The sequence below is a fragment of the Megascapheus bottae genome, chromosome 10 (assembly GCF_031878675.1).
Source record: "Megascapheus bottae isolate mThoBot1 chromosome 10, mThoBot2.hap1, whole genome shotgun sequence".
Taxonomy (NCBI): Eukaryota; Metazoa; Chordata; class Mammalia; order Rodentia; family Geomyidae; genus Megascapheus; species Megascapheus bottae.
In genome coordinates, this window is record NC_143518.1 from 65405414 (window position 1) to 65424710 (window position 19297).

General features: G+C 40.0%; 1 protein-coding gene across 12 annotated transcripts in view; it reads left to right on the plus strand.

The window, feature by feature from the left end:
- The window catches only part of Cdc42bpa (CDC42 binding protein kinase alpha), a 199608-nt gene that overhangs the window by 62373 nt on the left and 117938 nt on the right, over window positions 1-19297 (plus strand). For all 12 annotated transcript variants that reach the window (XM_090341545.1, XM_090341546.1, XM_090341544.1 and 9 more), the window contains 4 exons: window positions 10596-10689; window positions 15149-15349; window positions 17544-17792; window positions 18803-18882. In XM_090341545.1, the coding sequence (XP_090197671.1) occupies window positions 10596-10689; window positions 15149-15349; window positions 17544-17792; window positions 18803-18882 (624 nt within the window). The remainder of the gene's footprint in view (window positions 1-10595; window positions 10690-15148; window positions 15350-17543; window positions 17793-18802; window positions 18883-19297) is intronic.

Here is a 19297-nt window from a genome sequence, read left to right on the forward strand (position 1 = left end):
AAGCCCCAGGACTGGCACCAAGAAAAAAAAGAGAAAGTCTCTTCACAAAATACCTGCCTTTCTTACAAAAGCCCATATGCAGTAAAGGACTGGGAATACAAAGACCAGACCATTTTAACAATCAGAACCACACACTGCACAGACTGAGGATTTGGCCTGTGGACATCCCTCTAAAGGTGTGAGCCCTTAGGCAATACTCCATACACATTCTGACTCAGTGCCTACTTCTGGAAAATACAGTGTGCTATACAGAAAAAAAGCACAACCAGTTCCATTTTCTCGGATTTGAGAAGCAAAACAACATCTGGTGTTCACATCCACTCTGAGTCAGTGACATCTTACAAATAAAGTGGCAGGCAGCCAACCAGATGCCAAGTACTATTTACAAAGGGAATGATCTCAGCTCCAATACTGACAATCCATACAAACTAAGAAATTTTAGAAAAGGTAACATCTCTACACTGTCACTGGAAATGATTACTCAAGCCTCTCCCAAGTTTGGATGTGAATTAAACCATCAATCTATAGTTTGTAAAACCAGTAGCTTTCCTTATCTTTAAGCAAAAGCAAATAACATCTGGCTTAAAACAGATTGATAATGTATTAATGTATTGACTGCTTCTGATCATCAAAGAATATTTTAAAACAAATCAAAATTAACTTTTATAATGATATATACATTCTTATTTGGTAGAGTTAAAAATAGGAAGCTATATAGAGAGGGAACAAAGGTATAATATTAAAAATATTATCCCTAAATATTGATTTAACATTAGCTAACCTCCAAAGCAGTAGTTCTCAGCTCTTGTGGCCATCATAACAAAAGTTTATTTACTTATAGTACTGGGCTCTACCAGATACCACAGTCAGAATACCGCACAGGACAACCATTGGGAACTACCAAGTTTTTCTCATGGTTAATTGAAAATAAGAGTCTGGACCTTTCCTGCCGAGGCTGGCTTCAAACTATGATCCTCAGATCTCAGGCTACTTGAGTAGTTAGGATTACAGGTGTGAGCCACAGTGCATAGCTGCATATTGCAGTGTCAATGCAACAAATAACTTGCATATTTAAATGGTCAATTTTCCCAAAGGAATCTTACATTAGCAGTAAAGGAAAGAAAATCTGTACTGGTAAAATTATGTCACAGACGGTCTTTTCTTCAGTTAGAGTTGGAATTTAGTTTACCAAGGTTTACTGAGACTCAGTCCTTGGAACCAAAGAGGAAGCAGTGGAGGCGTCTCCACATCCGATATGCACGGCTGATTCCTCTGGTAAAGCTCCGAGGGAGTGTAGTATGGTGATCTCCTCACAGGGACCCTCTGCAGAGAAGGCAGTTCACACCCTCCCACCCTCCAAGAAGGCAGCTCAGCAGGGCCCAGTGCACTTGAAGAGTGAGGTAAAGATGGCGGCTAAAGGTTAAATTTCTGCCAACTCTCTTATTCAAGCTCACATTTATCTCCCTTTCAAGACTAAAAGTCTTGGAGGAATCTGTAATATAGACCTAATTGTTTCTAAATAAAGACTGTTTTTAAAAGACCAATATAAATTGACATTAAATCTGAAAGTTTCTCATCTCTAGCCAGTGGTGGCCTTTCCAATATGGCTCCTGAAGCCTTCTGACATGACCTCAAAGTTTCTGGAAACTTGACATGACTAGATGTACTAGGTTCATCTTGTACCCTTCCAACCTAGGTCTGGAATTAGTCAAGTCTCCAAGAAGACTGTGTTTCTCACTCTCTCCTCAGAAGGAAACAATTTAGATACAGCAATCTATCAAGTGTTGTTAGTTCTTTCCACTGCAGGGGGGAAGAAAAGGGGAGGATTGAGGAGGAGGAGGAGAAAGACAGAGTAAAGTATGAGAGGAAGGAAAGAGGGGGAGGGAGAGAGGGAAAGAGAAGAGAAAAGGGGGAAGGGAAGAAAGGAAGGGGAAAGGAGAGGGAGGTATATTGAATATAAAGTGCCTCAGTAGCTCATTCTGATACTTTGCATACACATGACTGTTTTTTTTTTTTTTTGGTCAGTCCTGGGGCTTGAACTCAGGGCCTATCCACTGTCCTTGGGCTTTCGTCAAGGCTAATGCTCTAACACCTGAGCCATAGCACCACTTCCAGCTTTTCTGTGTATGTGGTACCAAGGAATTAAACCCAGGTCTTTGTGTATGCTACCACTAGGCCAAACTCCTCACCCAAGAATCCTGATTCTTAAGAATACAAGATGAGGGGCCAGGAGTTTGGCCTCGTGGTAGAGTGCTTGCCTAGCATGCACGAAGACCTGGGTTTGATTCCTCGGTATCACATACATACCAAAAAAAAAAAAAAAAAAGGCTGGAGTGGTGCTGAGGCTCAAGTGGTAGAGCTCTAGCCTTGAGAAAGTCCAAGGACAGTGCTCAGGCCCTGAGCTCAAGCCCAAGACTGACAAACAAGAAAAAAAAAAAAAAAGAATACAAGATGACAAAATTGAGATATGCCATGGCCAGTTCACATATAATATGAACAACAATTTCAAAGTTATAATAGTTATAGTATGACCACTAACTAGTAAGAACAGTTTGAAAACTATTTCCATAAATTCTCACCCCACTGTGAGAGCATCGCCATTAATGGCCTGCTCTTTCCCATTTGCTCGCTTCACTCTCCCAGTGACCATGTAAGGGGTCCCACCTGAGCCTGCAGGCTCAGGTCTCCTAGGCTCCTCTGGCGGGCTTTCTAGGAGGATGAAAGGAAGCCGTGCCCTTTAACCTACAAGTGGTGTGTCTGCTCATGTTTCATTTCTGAGGCACCATGTTGTCATAAAGCTGATTCACAATGAGGTTTAATGACACAACTTTTCTTCTCCATATAAGCCACTTGCCTTCTTTGATTTATATAGGAGGACTTGTTAATCCCTTTGTCCATGATGTCACAGTTATGTCATGCACACTGTATTTTCATTCCCTGAGTATTTCAACCACCTTTGTTTTACATATTTCAAAGAACTTAAGAGGAAAATATGAGTACTTGAAATTTTTACCATTTATGACTCACTTTTCTTTCCCAGAAATCCAGAAATACATCTATATCATTTCTCTATATTCTGGATTGTGCTGTGAGCATTTTTTTTTGTTGTCAGGCAAACTTTTTTTCAGTACTATGTTTTGAACTCAGGATCTCATACCTGCTAGACAAGCATTCTACTCGAACCATGCATCCTCCAATCCTTTACAACTCTCAGCTTAGGGTTGGGTGAAGGCCTTCATGGCATGCAGTTTGGCCTAGGCACAGGTAGAAAAGCTATAGTCTTCATGACCTGATCATTCAGAAATTTGAGTCTTTGGAAACTGTTTGCTACAGAATGAACCCAAAGCCTGGTTGCTGACAGATTGAAGGATGCTCGGCTAACAAAAGATACTGCACTTGAGACTAGCAGTTGGACTTCAGAAATTTGTGTTTGCAGTTTGTTTGATTAGCCAGATATTAAGGCAAAAAAAGCACTAGTTATAGAAAAATGAAAGACTAAAATTACACGTTCATTATTTTCAGGGTAGAATCCAAAGTCTGCCTAAGTGAAGAAACAGGAAATTCCCCAAATGTCACAGGCATAGAGATGTATAGGGAAGGTATTTAGATGACAGTTGAAACAACTTGATGAAGTTAAAGATCTGTGCACAACTAATAAAAAGATTGAAATCTAAGCAAAAAGAAAAATAGTTAAAACAACAGGAGGGCTAGAGATGCAGCTCATTTTGGTAGTTTGCCTATCATGTCCATGGGCTTAGGCTTGATCTCCAGCACTGCAAAAGAAAAATACTTCTTTTGGGCCGGGAGTTTGGCCTAGTGGTAGAGTGCTTGCCTAGCATGCACGAAGATCCAGGTTCGATTCCTTGGTACCACATACATAGAAAAAAGCCAGAAATGGCGCTAAGGGTCAAGTGGTAGAGCTCTAACCTTGAGAAAATTCAAGGACAGTGCTCAGGCCCTGAGCTCAAGCCCACGACTGGCAAAAAAAATACTTCTTAATTCTAGAAATTAAAAACATTAGGTAAAAACAAAATTTTCTTTGAAAGAATGTAACAGATTAGTCAAGATAATAGTAAACGGTTGGATCTACTTAAGTAAGAATTATTGAAGGTGAAAACAGAGAAGACTAAATGTTGGCACTTTCGGGATCTGTTAGGGAATTCAGGTTTTGAGTACATGTTCTTTGAGATCCAGAAGGAAAATCTATTAGCCCCATATGGCCTTAAAAGAAGTAATGGCCTTAAATCTCCTGGATTGAATGACAGATATAAATGTCTGTATTTGAGATGTTCAGTAACATCTGGGAAGATAAGTATGAAAAAAGTTTCATCAGTGCAGAATATCTGTGCCCATAAAGACGTGCAAATCAAAACAACATTGAGATTCCACCTCATCCCAGTTAGAATGGCTGTTACCAAGAAAACAAGATGCTGGCAGGGATATGGCCAAAGGGAATGCTACTAAGCTGTTGGTAGGAATGCAAACTTATTTAACCACTCTGGAAAGCTGTATGGAGATGCCTCAAAAGGCTACACACAGAGCTTCTCTATGACTCAGCATTCCCACGCCTGGGCATTTACCTAAATGACCACACACCAGCCTGCACTAAAGCCACCAGCACAACCATGTTCATTGTGGCATTGTTGCTAAGATAGGAAATCAACCTCCACCTCAGTGGACAAATGGATCAAGAAAATGTAGTACACACACACAAACAGTGGAATTCTATGCTTCCATCAGAAAGAATGCCATTGCCCATTCATAAGAAAATGAAAAGACATGGAAAAAATATATTGAGTGAAGGAAGCCAGACCCAAAGAAACAGTCTGCATGGTTTTGCTTATTTCTAATAACTGGACTATGTCTAGGACATTCTTAGGAGAGGACCACAGTAGGTCCGTAGGTATATGCATATGACCATATAAAAAGAGGCTTATTGAAATGAACTTCAAGAAATGAAAACTTTTTTTTTAAAGTGTACTGTTTGAAGTTATTTCTCCCTACCCCCCCCCACCTTTGGTTATTCTCTCATATCACTGTTTTTGATTGCTGTACCCTTTGTTTTGTACATTTCATCTGATTTGGGGAAGAGGAGAGGAATCACAGAAATGGTGGGGCAGATTGTGAACCCATCCTGCAGTGACACTGGACATTGTGTTGGAAATGAGCTTTACGACATGGAGGGCAAGGAGAGAGGTCAGGATGGGAAAATGAGGGGGAGGTGACACCGCCCAGAGAGAAATGTGCTCATTGCCTGACACACGTACTTTAACCACTCTGTACATTATTACCCTCACAATAAAATTTAAGCCAAACAAAAAACCCAGGAAACTAGACATGTATAATTCAAGGAAATGAATTATTTCCTGTCAGTGAACAAAAACAATAACCATTTGATTTCTTGTTCTTTGGTATACATGAAAAGAAATGTTACATAAGGGGACTATATACTGAGTTGAATTCTCACCAGAAAATGAGAGAACTAGCTGAGTGTGATGATTGTGTGAGGTTGGCCCGATTTACACAGCAAGTTCAGGTCTAGTTTGGGCTACATAGTGTGATCGGGTCTCAGTCCCCGTTCTCTCCCACCCCCAAATGTCAACCAGACGTTCTATATCCAACATCCTTCAAATATGAAAGCGAAGTAAGGATATTTTTAGGTAAAATAAAAGAATGTTGTCTATACAAGAGATGCTTAAGGGGTATAGAAAGGGGTGTAATTGGTACTAGATGGAAACTTCGAATCTACTGAAAGAATTCAAATCTCAGAAAAAGTTTAAATACTTAGATTAACATATGACTAGAAAATTGTTTTATTTTTTCATAAAATATGAATGCATAAAGCAAAAATGATATTTCCTTGTAAGACTTACTGTGAATGTGGAGCTAACATCTTTCTAACTGCTGTAGCATGACGATGAAGGGAGAGATAGAGTAACAACTGACAATCATTTTCAGTGACAGCCAGAAATAATTCTCTGAAGTTTTCATAGTGGACTATGAAACATGAGGATGTAACTGCACACGAGTGTGTATTTGTAGCCCCAGTTATATAGTCTTTAGTCCAAGAGTCTGAGTAATGCGTAGTGTTACATTGCTTCTGGGAGATTGTAATTCCTGGAACAATCACTAAAAGAAGTAAATGCAGCCCACCAGAGATGTGAGATCATTGGACAACCAACTGACCTGAAATATGGGGATATAACGTAGGGGACCACGAAGGAACAAGAGAGCAAGAACAGCATTGAGAAGTGGCAGTTACACTTTTGGGAAAAGAAGCCAGAGAATATAGAAAGTATCTGAGCCCCCATGGGGAGGAGTGGGGAGAATAATATAGTTAAGAGAGTGAGTACACAGATTCAGGCTGTATAATAACTTGAAAAATGAAGGCCAAAAGAGGTTTGGATGACTTCTTTTTAGTGCTCCTTTTAAAATCTGATCATTTTGAGTAGGAACAAGGACATACATTTTCTTGGAGTAATAAAAGAATGATAGATGTGACTTCATGACTTGATCATATAAGTAGGTTTTGTCAAATACTGCATGTAAAAAAAAAAAAAAAAAGAGGCCTAGCCAGGCGTTGGTGGCTCATGCCTGTAATCCTAGCTACTGGGTAGGCTGAGATCTGAAGATCACCGATCACAGTGTGCATAGACTCATCTCCAGTGAGCCACCACAAAACTGGAAGTGGCGCTGTGGCTCTAAGTGGTAGAGTGCTCACCTTGAGCTAAAGAGCTCAGGGACAGCAACCAGGCCCAGAGTTCAAGCCCCACAACCAACAACAACAACAAAAAAATTAAGGTGCCCCTTATCTGTCTTCCTGTGTACTATATTAAGATGTCAAAACCTTGGCTTAGTAATCAAAGTATTGGAGTGGAATAAGTAGAATGCTTATCTCTATACATCTCTTTTATCTTGATTCTTCTAGTTAACAGACCTTGGTGGGTTGTCAATAGTATCAGTCAAGGGTCATCTTTGTTCTCATATTACACTTGAGAGCCCTTTCTGCTGTTCTGTTCATGCATTGCCCCTCCTACTACCAAGTTTGAGTGAGATACTGGTACTACGATGGTAGCTAACTAAACATTCTTGGGAATGGTAAGTAACAACTTTATGCCTGGGCTGGCCTGAGCCACAGTTCTCTTCCTGGTGCTTCCCTATGTAGCTGAGATGCCTGACAGGCACACTGCATCCCACCAATCTACTTTCTCAACGCCCAGGCTGACAAAGGTACATCCCCACATCCAGTTGTTAGTTTATTTCTTTTTATTATTATTATTTTTTGCCAGTCCTGGGCTTGAACTCGGGGCCTGAGCACTGTCCTTGGGTTTTTCTCAAGACTAGAACCCTACCACTTGAGCCACAGCACTATTTTGGCTTTTTTTTTTTTTTTTTAAACCTGGATCTTCATGCATGCTAGGCAAGCACTCCATCACTAGGCCACACTCTTAGTCTGTCCCCAGCTGGTAGTTTAGATGAGTTTCACACACTTGTTTTTTGTCCTGTCTGGGCTTAACCCTCAATCTCTGATGCCCAAGTAACTGAGCAGAGGCTTTCTTAAGTTCATTTTGAGATGCTTTGAGAATTTTCATGGAACAAGCCATAGGACTTGCCATGTGGTTAAGGTATCTGTAATTGTGACTTACAGTCCAGAAAACTATGAAAGCAAACATTGATAGGTGCTTGGGAATCCATCAACAAAGTCAAGACAGACATTCACTGGGAAAAAATTTTGCAACCCATATAATGGGCAAAAAAAATCTTGACACAAAGAATTCTTACAAAGGGGCCGGGAGTTTAGCCTAGTGGTAGAGTGCATGCCTAGCATGCACGAAGACCCGGGTTCGATTCCTCGGTACCACATACATAGAAAAAAGCCAGAAATGGTGGTGAGGCTCAAGGGGTAGAGCTCTAAACTTGAGAAGAAGAACCCAAGGACAGTGCTCAGGCCCTGAGTCCAAGCCTAGGACTGGAAAAAATAAATTCTTACAAAAAAACGTAATTCAAGAGAAAAATAGCAAATGACTCATCTATCTGTGGAAATACGATTTTACTGCTAATGTAGGCAACTCAAATAGATTTACTACCAATTTTCACCTGAAAATGAACAAAAAATCCAAATACTAGGCAAAATACTCTGAGGTAAGTTCACAGGTGTGCCTGTGGGAGTATGGCCAGGATGTGAAGTCACAGGTGCTTGTGGGAAGGTGACTTGATTCCTGTTGGGTGTAGGGCTGTTGGCTCTGTATTACATATCAAATGCATCTCTTTTTTTAAAACTATTTTTTGTATTTCCCTTACATTGTGAAATGACATGTACCAAATTGTTCCACAGTAGACTTATAGGAAAAGAGGAGAACACAGCAGACTGGTTACTAGCTTAACTCCACCAAAGCAGAGGCTCTTTTGCTCTAATATGGGTCAGAGATTGGTTGTAAGTGAAGAACTTTGTAGGTTACTATGCATCATGTTCTACTTATGTAAAAATATGAGTCTGTCTTTACATAAAGGAAACAAGATCTAATTACAGTAATTATTTTTAGCAAAGTAGGATGGATGGATGGGAGACATGCATAAGATTGAATTTTTCCAGTGTATGCTTTTTAAATTGTTTTTATTATGAACAATAAAATGCTAATACAATAATTAAAGTGTTAAATCAGAACTAAAACTAAAGTGCATTTTTTTATATTCCCTGGGATGGAGATAAGAACACAATAGAGATTGCAGTGAAAGAAAATCCCCAATTATTTTTGCTTGATCATGGGGCTTGAAACTTAGAGCCTGGGCTCTATCCCTGACCTCTTTCACTCAAGACTAGTGCTTTACCACTTTGAGCCCCAGTGCCACTTGCTGTTTTCTGGTGGCTAATTGAATTTCCTGCCTGGGCTAGTTTTGAACCATGATCCTCTAGAATTACAGGCATGAGCCACTGGCGCCTGGCTAAAATCCTCAATCCTAAAGTGTTGAAAAAAGGAAAGACAGGGAAAATGGACCGAATCTTCAACTCAGCAAACCAGGAAAGAACAGCAAAGTTAACTTGAATTATAGATTTTTTAAAAAAGGATTAGAAACAGTTGAACTACAGAAGAAGAGGATCATCAGTAAACTGAAAATTGCTATTTTTAGATAGTTACTAAGACATAAATATCTAGTTAAGAAGGTTGAGTAGAGCCAGGTGCGGTGGCTCACGCCTGTGATCCTAACTACTCAGGAGGCTGAGATCTGAGGATCAAAGTTCAAAGCCAGCCCAGGCACAAAAGGACCTGAAACTCTTTATCTCCAACTAACCCCTAGAAAACAGGAAGTGGGGCTTGGCTCAAGAGTGGGGTGGTAGCGTTGAGCTCAGGGACAGCACCTAGGCCCAGGGGTAGGGTGGTAGCCTTGAGCTGAAGAGCTCAGGAACAGTGCCCAGGCCAAGTTCAAGCCCCATGAACCCCCCCCCCCCATACACACACAAAGGATTAAGTAGAGTAAGGTATATAGACTTGGAAGCCAGGCTGGTGTTCTGAGTTCTGATTATTCTGCTTTTCTGACTGGCCTTAATCCTGAATGCTTGTGGTTCTATGGAGTAGCTATACCCATCTTATACAGTCATCAATATGAAGTAATACTAGAATATCACATAGGAAACAGAGTGCTAAGTAAACACTGGTGTTTTTTTGTTTCTGTCAGTAACAAAAGAGAAAAGTTATAAAGATTCTGAGGAATGGGACCACAAATAAAACTGATAATTATATATTATATGAAAAATTATATAATGTGATAGATTTTAAAATTCCTAATACTGTGAAGAACTGTGTTCTAAATTTGAAGATATGGATATGTGGGTATTTTATCAGAAAAATATAAGTCACTGCAATGCATACAGCATAAAAAGAAATATTTGTATCTGAGTAAACTAAAAGCATTTAAAGAAATGCAATCTTTATTAAAAACTCCCTCCTTGACTCCAGTGTCATACTTTTAAGATGGTACATCCTGGATATTAAAAAAATGAAACATAAGATAAATCGCAGCAATGATAAATCATATAAAATTTTCAGTGGTGACTTTGACTGTGTTGTGTCTTATGCTCATGCCCCCCAGCAAGAATAAGAGAGAATTGCCACATTGTTTGTTATCTCTAGGATAGTACAGAAATCATAGGTGTTTCCGAAGATTTTAATATTAAGCAGAGGTAGAATTTCAACCTTCAAAGTAATTACACAGATATTTTTCATAGTATTGCCTTAAAAAAAAAAAAGTTTGATTTGGGCACTGGTGGCTCATGCCTGTAATCCTAGCTACTTAGGAGGCTTAGTTCTGAGGATCATGGTTCAAAGCCAGCCCAGGCAGAAAAGTCTGTGAGACTCCCATCTCCAATAAAGTACTTAAAGAAAGTCAGAAATGGCACTGTGGCTCAAGGGATGGATTGCTAGCCTTGAGCACAAAGAGACTCAGGGGCAGCGCCCAGGCCCTGAGTTCAAGCCTCAGGACCTGACCCCTCTTCCCCCCACCTCCCCCCAAAAAAGTTTGAGTAAGATTATCTTTTACCACGGTTATTTTTCCAAAAATTATTTTCTCAACTAAAAATTGAATATGTATTTTTTCAGAGACATTAAACCTGACAACATATTGATGGATATGAATGGACATATTCGTTTAGCAGATTTTGGGTCTTGTCTGAAGCTGATGGAAGATGGAACGGTAAATAAAAATAAATCTCAAATTATTTTACCTACAGACATGTCCCTTGTCATTGCCTTCTTTCTGTGTTTCAGAAACTCTGTATTTATTCAGTCATCCACCTTTTTTCCTGCCTGCATTTCAGCTCCTTCCACAAAGAAATGGGGCATACTTACAGCAGGTCTTTCTATAAAGTCACATACATTCCTTCTGCTTGTAGAAGCGTTCTTGGAATTGATGTTTTGTGAGATACTTGTTTGCTTCTTTGGTAGCTGGTAACTTTATTGTTGGGCTTGAGGCATTTCTAAGTTTTTAGAGGGATAGAGAAAATGTTATATTCAAAAGAAAATGCAGCTCCATCCTCTTGTATTTTTTATAGTAATTACATAATTATCCTGAAGAATAGAGTTCAACACTAAGGCTTAAGTTGTATCAGTTTTATGATTCCAATTATTTACCCTCTGCTAACTCTAAACCCCTTGGTTGCTTTCTTTCATTTACTTTAAAGTTTACACCACACACACACACACACACACACACGCACACACGCACACACGCACATACGCACATATTTACTCACTTTTTTGGGGGGTGGGGTGGGACTAGTACTATATGCCCAATCCAAAGGGTGGACTTAAACTTTTGATCTAACTCCCCCTTCCAAATGCTGAGATTATTGTAGTAGTCCATTCTGCTCAGCTTTCTTTTGTTTTTTGCTCTTTGAACTTGGTTTTTCTGGCACTATAGTAGAGCCCCAAATATATGTTAATTCAATTGGTAGAAAAAAATTGGGGGGAGGGAACAGTTTGGCATAATAAATTCCAAAACCCATGGATAATCTTATATTACTCTGGACCATACCTAAAAGTTACTAAATCAAACAATTGCAGATGGGGTAATGATATACAGAGTCCAAGGAAAAGGCAATTAATTATTAGTAGCCTCAATGGTTCAGATAGCGGAAAGACTATATACAGACCAGAGATGATAAGGATAACCACTGACTTCTCATGAGAGATTGTAGAATGACATTTTTAAGGGGAGGGAAGAAAAAAAGTGAACTGAGAATTGTATATCAAGCAAAGCTACCCTTCTTAAGCAAAAATGGATTCAAGATATTTTCAAGTAAATATGATAACATTAATTTCTAGTAAGCCAGGGTGGTAAGAATGCCCTCCATGCATGTTCAGACCTGTGGTATCAAGATGTTCAGATCAGCTGTGTTTGTTCTGTGTCTGCTGCAGAGCCCCCATTTGGGGCTGCCTGCCATGTGGTCGTGGGACTCACTGTGAGACTCTCCAGTGCTTTTGGTGCACATTTCTTATGTATCCCAAGCACTGGCTTTATTAAGGTGGGTTTTCACCTTGGAATCTCTTTGAGCTGGTATTTCTATAGTTACCTTATTTCTCTTGTTTCCTATACACCTGATACCTTCTTTCTCTTTACTATCACCTCATCTTCCTGCCCCCTTTTTTTCTGGCACTGGGGTTTTGAATTTAGGACCATATGCTTAATCTGCTGACACTCTTACCATTTAAGCCATACCCCAACCTCAGTCCTGCTTTTTTTTTTTTTTTTTTTTTTGCCAGTCATGGGGCTTGAACTCATGGTCTGAGCACTGTCCTTGGGCTTTACTCAAGGATTCAGCTTTCTCTGACTTGAGCCACAGCACCACTTCCAACTTTTTCTGTGAATGTGGTATTGAGGAATTGAACCCCCAGGTCTTGGTGCATGCTAAGCAAGCACTCTACCACTAGGCCAAACTCCATCCTAGTCCTGCTTTTTGCTAAATACTTTAGTGATAGAGCCTTATGGACTTGGATCTTAGCCTCCTGTAATCCTGAGTAGCTGTGTCTTTAGGGTTTTTGAAACCATGTCTTACTTTGTAGTCCAAGCTTTTGAGACTCCTTCCTCAGTGTCATTAGTGTTCATATTATTGGTGTAAGCAGCCATGCCAGAAGACCATGCAGCACAGGAGAAGGAAGTTTGTCGCAGTGGCCTCCTGCCCCATGGGAGTGGAGCAGTCTGGTGCCTGCCCCTATCCAGGTTCATCCTTGTAACACCAGGGCTAGAGGTGGGGGTACTCTGCATGTGCCATCAGGGCTGGGTGGAGAATGGGAGTGCCCACCTACCCTGGAGAAACCAGTGGGAGCCTGGGGAGAGTTCTCTGTGAAGGGCAGGGTGGCGTTCAGGTGGGGTGGAGTGCTTTCTGCTGATGCAGCTGGGGGCAGATAGGAGCTGCTCTCTGGAGGGAGGGGAGGGGCTGAGGACCTTTAGGTGCAGGGAATGCTAACAATTGGTGCATACTTCCATACCCAATTGTAACTCTTGTCCTTTATAAGTGAACTTAATCCATTTATGGATTTTGTGATTATCTATTTATATTTCTATTTTCCTTTTTTAAATATGCATCCTTTTATGCTTTCTTTTGTGCCTTTTTTCCTGGTAAAGTTTAGTTTTATTTCTTCTTCAGTAGTTACACATCTGTTTTAAATACTTTGACATCTATTTTTAATTTTTAGAAAACATTTATAGTTTATTTAAATGTGGAGACACTAGCTTTTCTACTTCATTTCTAATCAGAATAAAACTAACTTTATACCACATACAAAAATTAACTCAAAGATGTAAGTATAAACTGTAAGGTTTGCTGGAAAGGAAACCTGCCACACAGTTTAGGCAGAAAAGAGTTTATTCAGGGTGAAAGCAAACTGCTTCCCCACAAGATGGAGTCATGTGGAGACAGAGGGGAAGGAAAAAGAGAACAAGAAAATGGGACTCCTGTCCATTCAGAATATATTGGAAAAGGTGGGAGGTGACCTCTGAGCCCGGAGTCCTTTGTTGACTCCCTTCAGATGATTGATAGCCAGGTGCTGATTGAGTTCAGGCAGGTGAAGGGGAAGGGGGAGGGGCTGATCTCCTTGGCAGACCAAACAAAACATCAAATAAGAAGAAATCATAGGGGAAAACTTTGTGATACTGAATTTGACGCTGGTTTCTTGGGAATAGTGTAAAACCATAGGGAGAAAACATTTTTAAAAATAGATACATCGAGTGACACATTTTATGCAGAAAAGGCAGCATGTGGACTAGGAGAAAAACATTTGCCTTCACATGCCTTCTAACATGCTGACTCCTATACTGTGAAAGGATGGGCCCCAATTCCCTAGGGAAAACAAGCCCCCTGGATAACAGAAGACTGACTATAGGACTAATGGCTATTAAGTACATGAAAAGGTGTACTAACCATTGGAGAAAGGCACATGAACCACAGGAGGTTCATACTTCATACCTAGCAGGATGGCTGCTGTGGAAGAAGCCCCAACACAGCAAGTAATGGCAGGAGTGTGAATAAACTGGAGTCCCTGGGAACAGTTTGTGGGAATGTAGAGTAATATAGCCAAAATGGAAAGTAGATTTTCAGGAAATTAAAAAATATAGTTACCATGTAACCTAGCCATTTCTACTTCTGTTTGCATACCCCAAAGACTTGAAAGTGTACTCTTGTATGCTTTTGTACTCTTGCTGTCAGCAGCCTGGGTTAGGGCAGCCACAATAGGGAAGCGATCCCAGTGTCCATCAATGGAATGGACTGGTGGAATGTGGAGTATTGGTGCAAGTCCACACTGAATGGAGAAGAAAGTGGATGTGTGTCCGCAGTGGAGAGGATCCTAGAGGACAGTATGGGAAGTGAAAGAACCTTCCCAGAAAGAAAGAGATTGTAGAATTCCATACATGGGCAGTACTGGAGTTGTTAGAGTTGAAGAGGTACGGTTCAATAATGCCCAAGCACTGAGGGGAGGGGAGATGGGCAGAATATTTATCTAATGGTGAAAGAAAAGCTTATGGAGATGGGTGATGGTAATCAGCTTCTCAACACTGGGGACACACTGTGACCACTGAACTGTTAGCCTAAACTGATGGAGATGGCAAGTTTGGGTATTTATATGTTGCCATAACTTAAAATAATTAAAAATTTTAAGGAAAGTGGGAAATATTATCGTAATTATTCCCCCAGTAATTACATAATTAGGAAAGAAAACAAGAGAACAGAGTTTCATTTTCTTTTTTAATATGAGACTTATTCTTTATCCCTCTAACACGTTGGAAGTGCCTAAAGCACAGCAGTGATTAACAGCTAAGGAAGGAGCAAACCTGGGGTCTCATGCCTCATCAATTCCAAGATTGCTCCTACAAGCAAAAGGAATGGCTTTGAGTTTATGAACTAAGCCTTACTGTAAGTATATCTAACAGTAGCTAGTTGAATAATAGTTATTACGTTGAAAGTTTCATGGTATTATAAAACCTACTAGTTTGGAGATTATGGTAAATCATACCTGTATGCCAGGAAACAAAAATATGGTTATGAGCTATATTGTCTGTTGTATAACTCAAGGGAGGCAGTATAACTCCTTTTAATATAAAATATTTTGTCTTTAATATTCTACAGTGTACTAATAAAAAAAATACCCTTCTTTAGGTCCAGTCCTCGGTTGCAGTTGGCACCCCAGATTATATTTCTCCAGAAATTCTTCAAGCCATGGAAGATGGCAAAGGCAGATATGGACCTGAATGTGACTGGTGGTCCCTGGGGGTTTGTATGTATGAGATGCTCTATGGAGAAACACCCTTCTATGCAGAATCTCTTGTAGAGACTTACGGAAAAATCATGAACCACAAAGTTAGTATTTTTTAAAGCTTTTTTTTCTAATTATTATGGAAAATACTAATGTTTAGTACCAATAAGTTTGCAAGAGGAAATACTTTGCCACAACGATGGCTCACATTTCCTTGCTAGTAGGGGGCATGCATGAATAATCACAATCCATAAATTACTATTCCTGGAATTATCAGTACTTTTTCATGTATTATGTTTATAAATACTGGTTAAAAATTGCATGGAATACTGGAAAATTGAATGGAATGGTATAAAAAGACATTCACATCACGTCTTTTTATAATACATGTGGATGATTAGAATTCATGTAAAAATCCTTTTAACCTTAGTAGTAACAAATATAAATGATATGGAGATACTGTTTTCTTGTCAACTTGGCAAAACTAAAAGGAAAAACCTATGCTCCATACTGTAAATTATATGTAATGGGTACTACTATGCTGTTGTTGGGAATATAAGAAGTTTTTAGGAGTATGTACCTTGAGCTCTAGGAAGAGGTTTAAAGCTTTTGCTTGAGTAAGTTCAGATGTGAGAATGTCCCTGACAGAAGCATTCAAGAGTACCAAACTGTGCACTAGTTAGCTGTTCCGGTATTAATCATCACAAAACACTGGAAACAGCCCAGATCTTCAGCAGGTATACATTGTCAAGCCTCAAGTCCATAAGTTGCTAAGTAAAGAGCACAGTAGATTGTACTAATAAAAACAAGAAAGGCTGCTTGCTCAGTTAGGTGTGCTGGGCAGCAGTTACAGGAGCTCTGTGGGACTCTAGACATCGCCAGAACAAGAACTTGTTCCCAGACTGTTCTAGTGATGCAGGCGATTAGTTGCTTGCATATAGACCAAGGAATAGGGAACCTTTTTTCTGTCCCAGGCCATTTTAATACTAATGTACCCTCATTTGTGGGCCCTACCAAAGGATCCTCACAAGCAGAGGTGTCCATCACGTACTAGGTGATTTCAAACCTTGGGCTTGGTGTTTGCAGCTCTCATTACAAACCAGTTTTACAGTGTGTGAGCTCTTCTGCCCGGCTGCCAAGAAATGCTCTCCGTATTGGAGAAGAGATGAAAACGGGCCAACAGTTGCCAGTTGTAAGCAACACATGGACCACTTCAAAAAAACCCAACCTAGGTCCATGGTTTTGAGTGAAAACATCAATAGCATTCACTCTGGCAGGATAGCCAACACTTGGCCTCCCTTTTTATCATCTGTGGATGGTGTAACAGAGAGACCAGTTGTTGTTTTGTCTATGAGTTTGCCATAATTCCACCCACATAAGATAACTATGATGGTTGAATGAATTTGCAGAGTAAATCATTTTGAATAGTGTCAGATTTGTGTGAAATTCATTCATGTGTTTTTGTATCAGTGAATCGTTAAAGTTTTTACTGTACTGTATACGAACATTTTGCTTACCTACATTCTATTGAAATACCAAATCAAATTTCTGCTACTTCTGTCAGTTCCTCTCTGTTCTAATGGAAGTTTTAGTTGTTACCATATTTATATCTTTTTATAGTATATCTTCAAGTCACCAATGGAATTTGAAGTTCTTTTTTTTTGTGTGTTGTGTATGTGTGTGGGGAGGAGGGTCATGGGGCTTGAACTCGGCCTGGATGCTATCCTTGAGCTCTTCAGTTTAAGGCTACTGCCTTACCCTTGAGCCAAGCCCCACTTCCCATTTTCTAAAGGTTAATTGGAGGTAAGATTCTCTGGTCCTTTTGTGGCTTTGAACTTTTATCCTCAGATCTCAGCCTGCTGAGTAGCTAGGATTACAGGCATGTGCCACTGCTCCTGGCTGAAGTTCCTTTAAGCAAACGATATTTTCTCATACCTTGTGTGTACTTTAGTGTCAGCACTACGTAGCAGAAACATATTACTAATTTTTTTTGGCAGGGGATGGGGTAAGACCAGTATTGAGGATTGAACTCGGTGCTATTATTGAGGATTAAATGCTCTCATGGTTGCTAGACAAGCACTCTCCCACTTGAACTATTGCATTTAGTTCATTTCTCAGAGAGTCTTTCCTGAGCCAGCCTTATATGTAGTCTTCCTACCCTTGCCTCTTGAGTACCTGGGACTGTAGGGGTGTGTTGTGACACCACATCTTGACTAAAAAGAAATATTTTAAGAAAATAAATAAATCAGCTGCCCTACTTTATAGATTAAAGGCTGATTTATGTTTATTCTTTTATAGGAGAGGTTCCAGTTTCCAGCTCAAGTGACTGATGTGTCTGAAAATGCAAAGGATCTTATTCGAAGACTCATTTGTAGCAGAGAACATCGACTTGGTCAAAATGGAATAGAAGACTTTAAGAAACACCCATTTTTCAGTGGAATTGATTGGGATAATATTCGAAATTGTGAAGCACCATATATTCCAGAAGTTAGTAGCCCAACTGATACATCTAATTTTGATGTGGATGATGACTGTTTAAAAAATTCTGTAAGTATGACATTGTGATGAGGTTTGTCCCTCTGTTCCTTTCAAATACGGTTATTAAAGTCATTTTTGATTTACAAGTACTGATCACCTTATCACCTTGCTGTTGATTGCTAGTCATGCAGTGGTCCTGGCCTTCAATGCTTTTCTATTGTAAGATAAGGAAATCACGTTTCTGAACACAATATAGCATCCAGGACTAACCCAAAATCAGAGTTTTATTTCATACTTAAGTTACACTAGCATATTTCCTAAGAACAGGAACATACTAGATGCTTCAAATAGCAAATTTCATGAATGCAAGTGAAGAGTTGCCAGATCTGTCCCTAAAACCAATCATGGAAGTAGAAAAAAATTGGGACTGGGAGTTTAGCCTAGTAGTAGAGTGCTTGCCTAGCATGCATGAAGGCCCAGGTTCGATTCCTTGGTACCACATACATAGAAAAAGTCAGAAGTGGTGCTATGGCTCACATGGTAGAGCTCTAGCCTTGAGAAGGCCCAAGGACAGTGCCCAGGCCCTGAGTTCAAGCCCCAAGATTGGCCAAAAATAGTAGAAAAATGTACCAAAACTAATTATTTCAGGGCAAACATAACAGGAGTATTTATTCATGAAAAACTTGAACTTTGGTTAAAGTCACACCTAGCAGATTCTCCCAGTCCCCCGTGAAGTTGTGACAGGGTACGAATAGCTTACAGCTGGACATGGAAACAAGTATGCTGCTAACAGTGGGGACAGACTGTGTTTGGAGGGCTGAATACACACAGCGGCAGTGCTCCTGCTGAATGAATGGAGATGAGTGGAGAAAGCCTTCCTCAGCTGGGGCTGTCTAGAGCCCTGCATGAGACAAATGGAAGGGCAGGTGGATTAGCCATGTTTCAGTCACTCTTGTCTTGTGACTACACTAGATAAATCCAGTATAGTGTAGATGGTAATTGTTCGTAGCCCAACCTATAGGTAATAGCTGTTGTCTATTTCTTACCAGATTGCTATTCATTTGTGTTTTTTTCCTTAGGAAACAATGCCTCCACCAACACATGCTGCATTTTCTGGTCACCATCTGCCATTTGTTGGTTTCACATATACTAGTAGCTGGTAAGTTTTGAAAGTTAACATGATTTGGACAATTTATAGCAAGCCAAAAGTGAATTGAATGCTGAGTGCTAGTGGTTCTTGCTGATAAATCCTACCTATTTGAAAGGCTGAAAACATGAGAATCTCAACTTGAGGCTAGTCTAGGCAGAAAATATTTTGAGAACTTCTCTAAAAATACCTAGTTAAGAAAATACTGGAAGCTGGGTGCCAGTGGTTCATGCCTGTAATCCTAGCTACTCAGGAACCTCAGATCTAAGGATCTTGGTTCAAAGCCAGCCTGGGCATGAAAAGTCTCTGAGACTCTTATCTCCAATTAACCACCAGAAAATCAAAAGTGGTGCTCTGGCTCAAGTTGTAGGGCTGTAGCTTGTGCTGAAGAGCTCAGAGGCAGTGCCCAGGCCCAGAATTTAAGCCT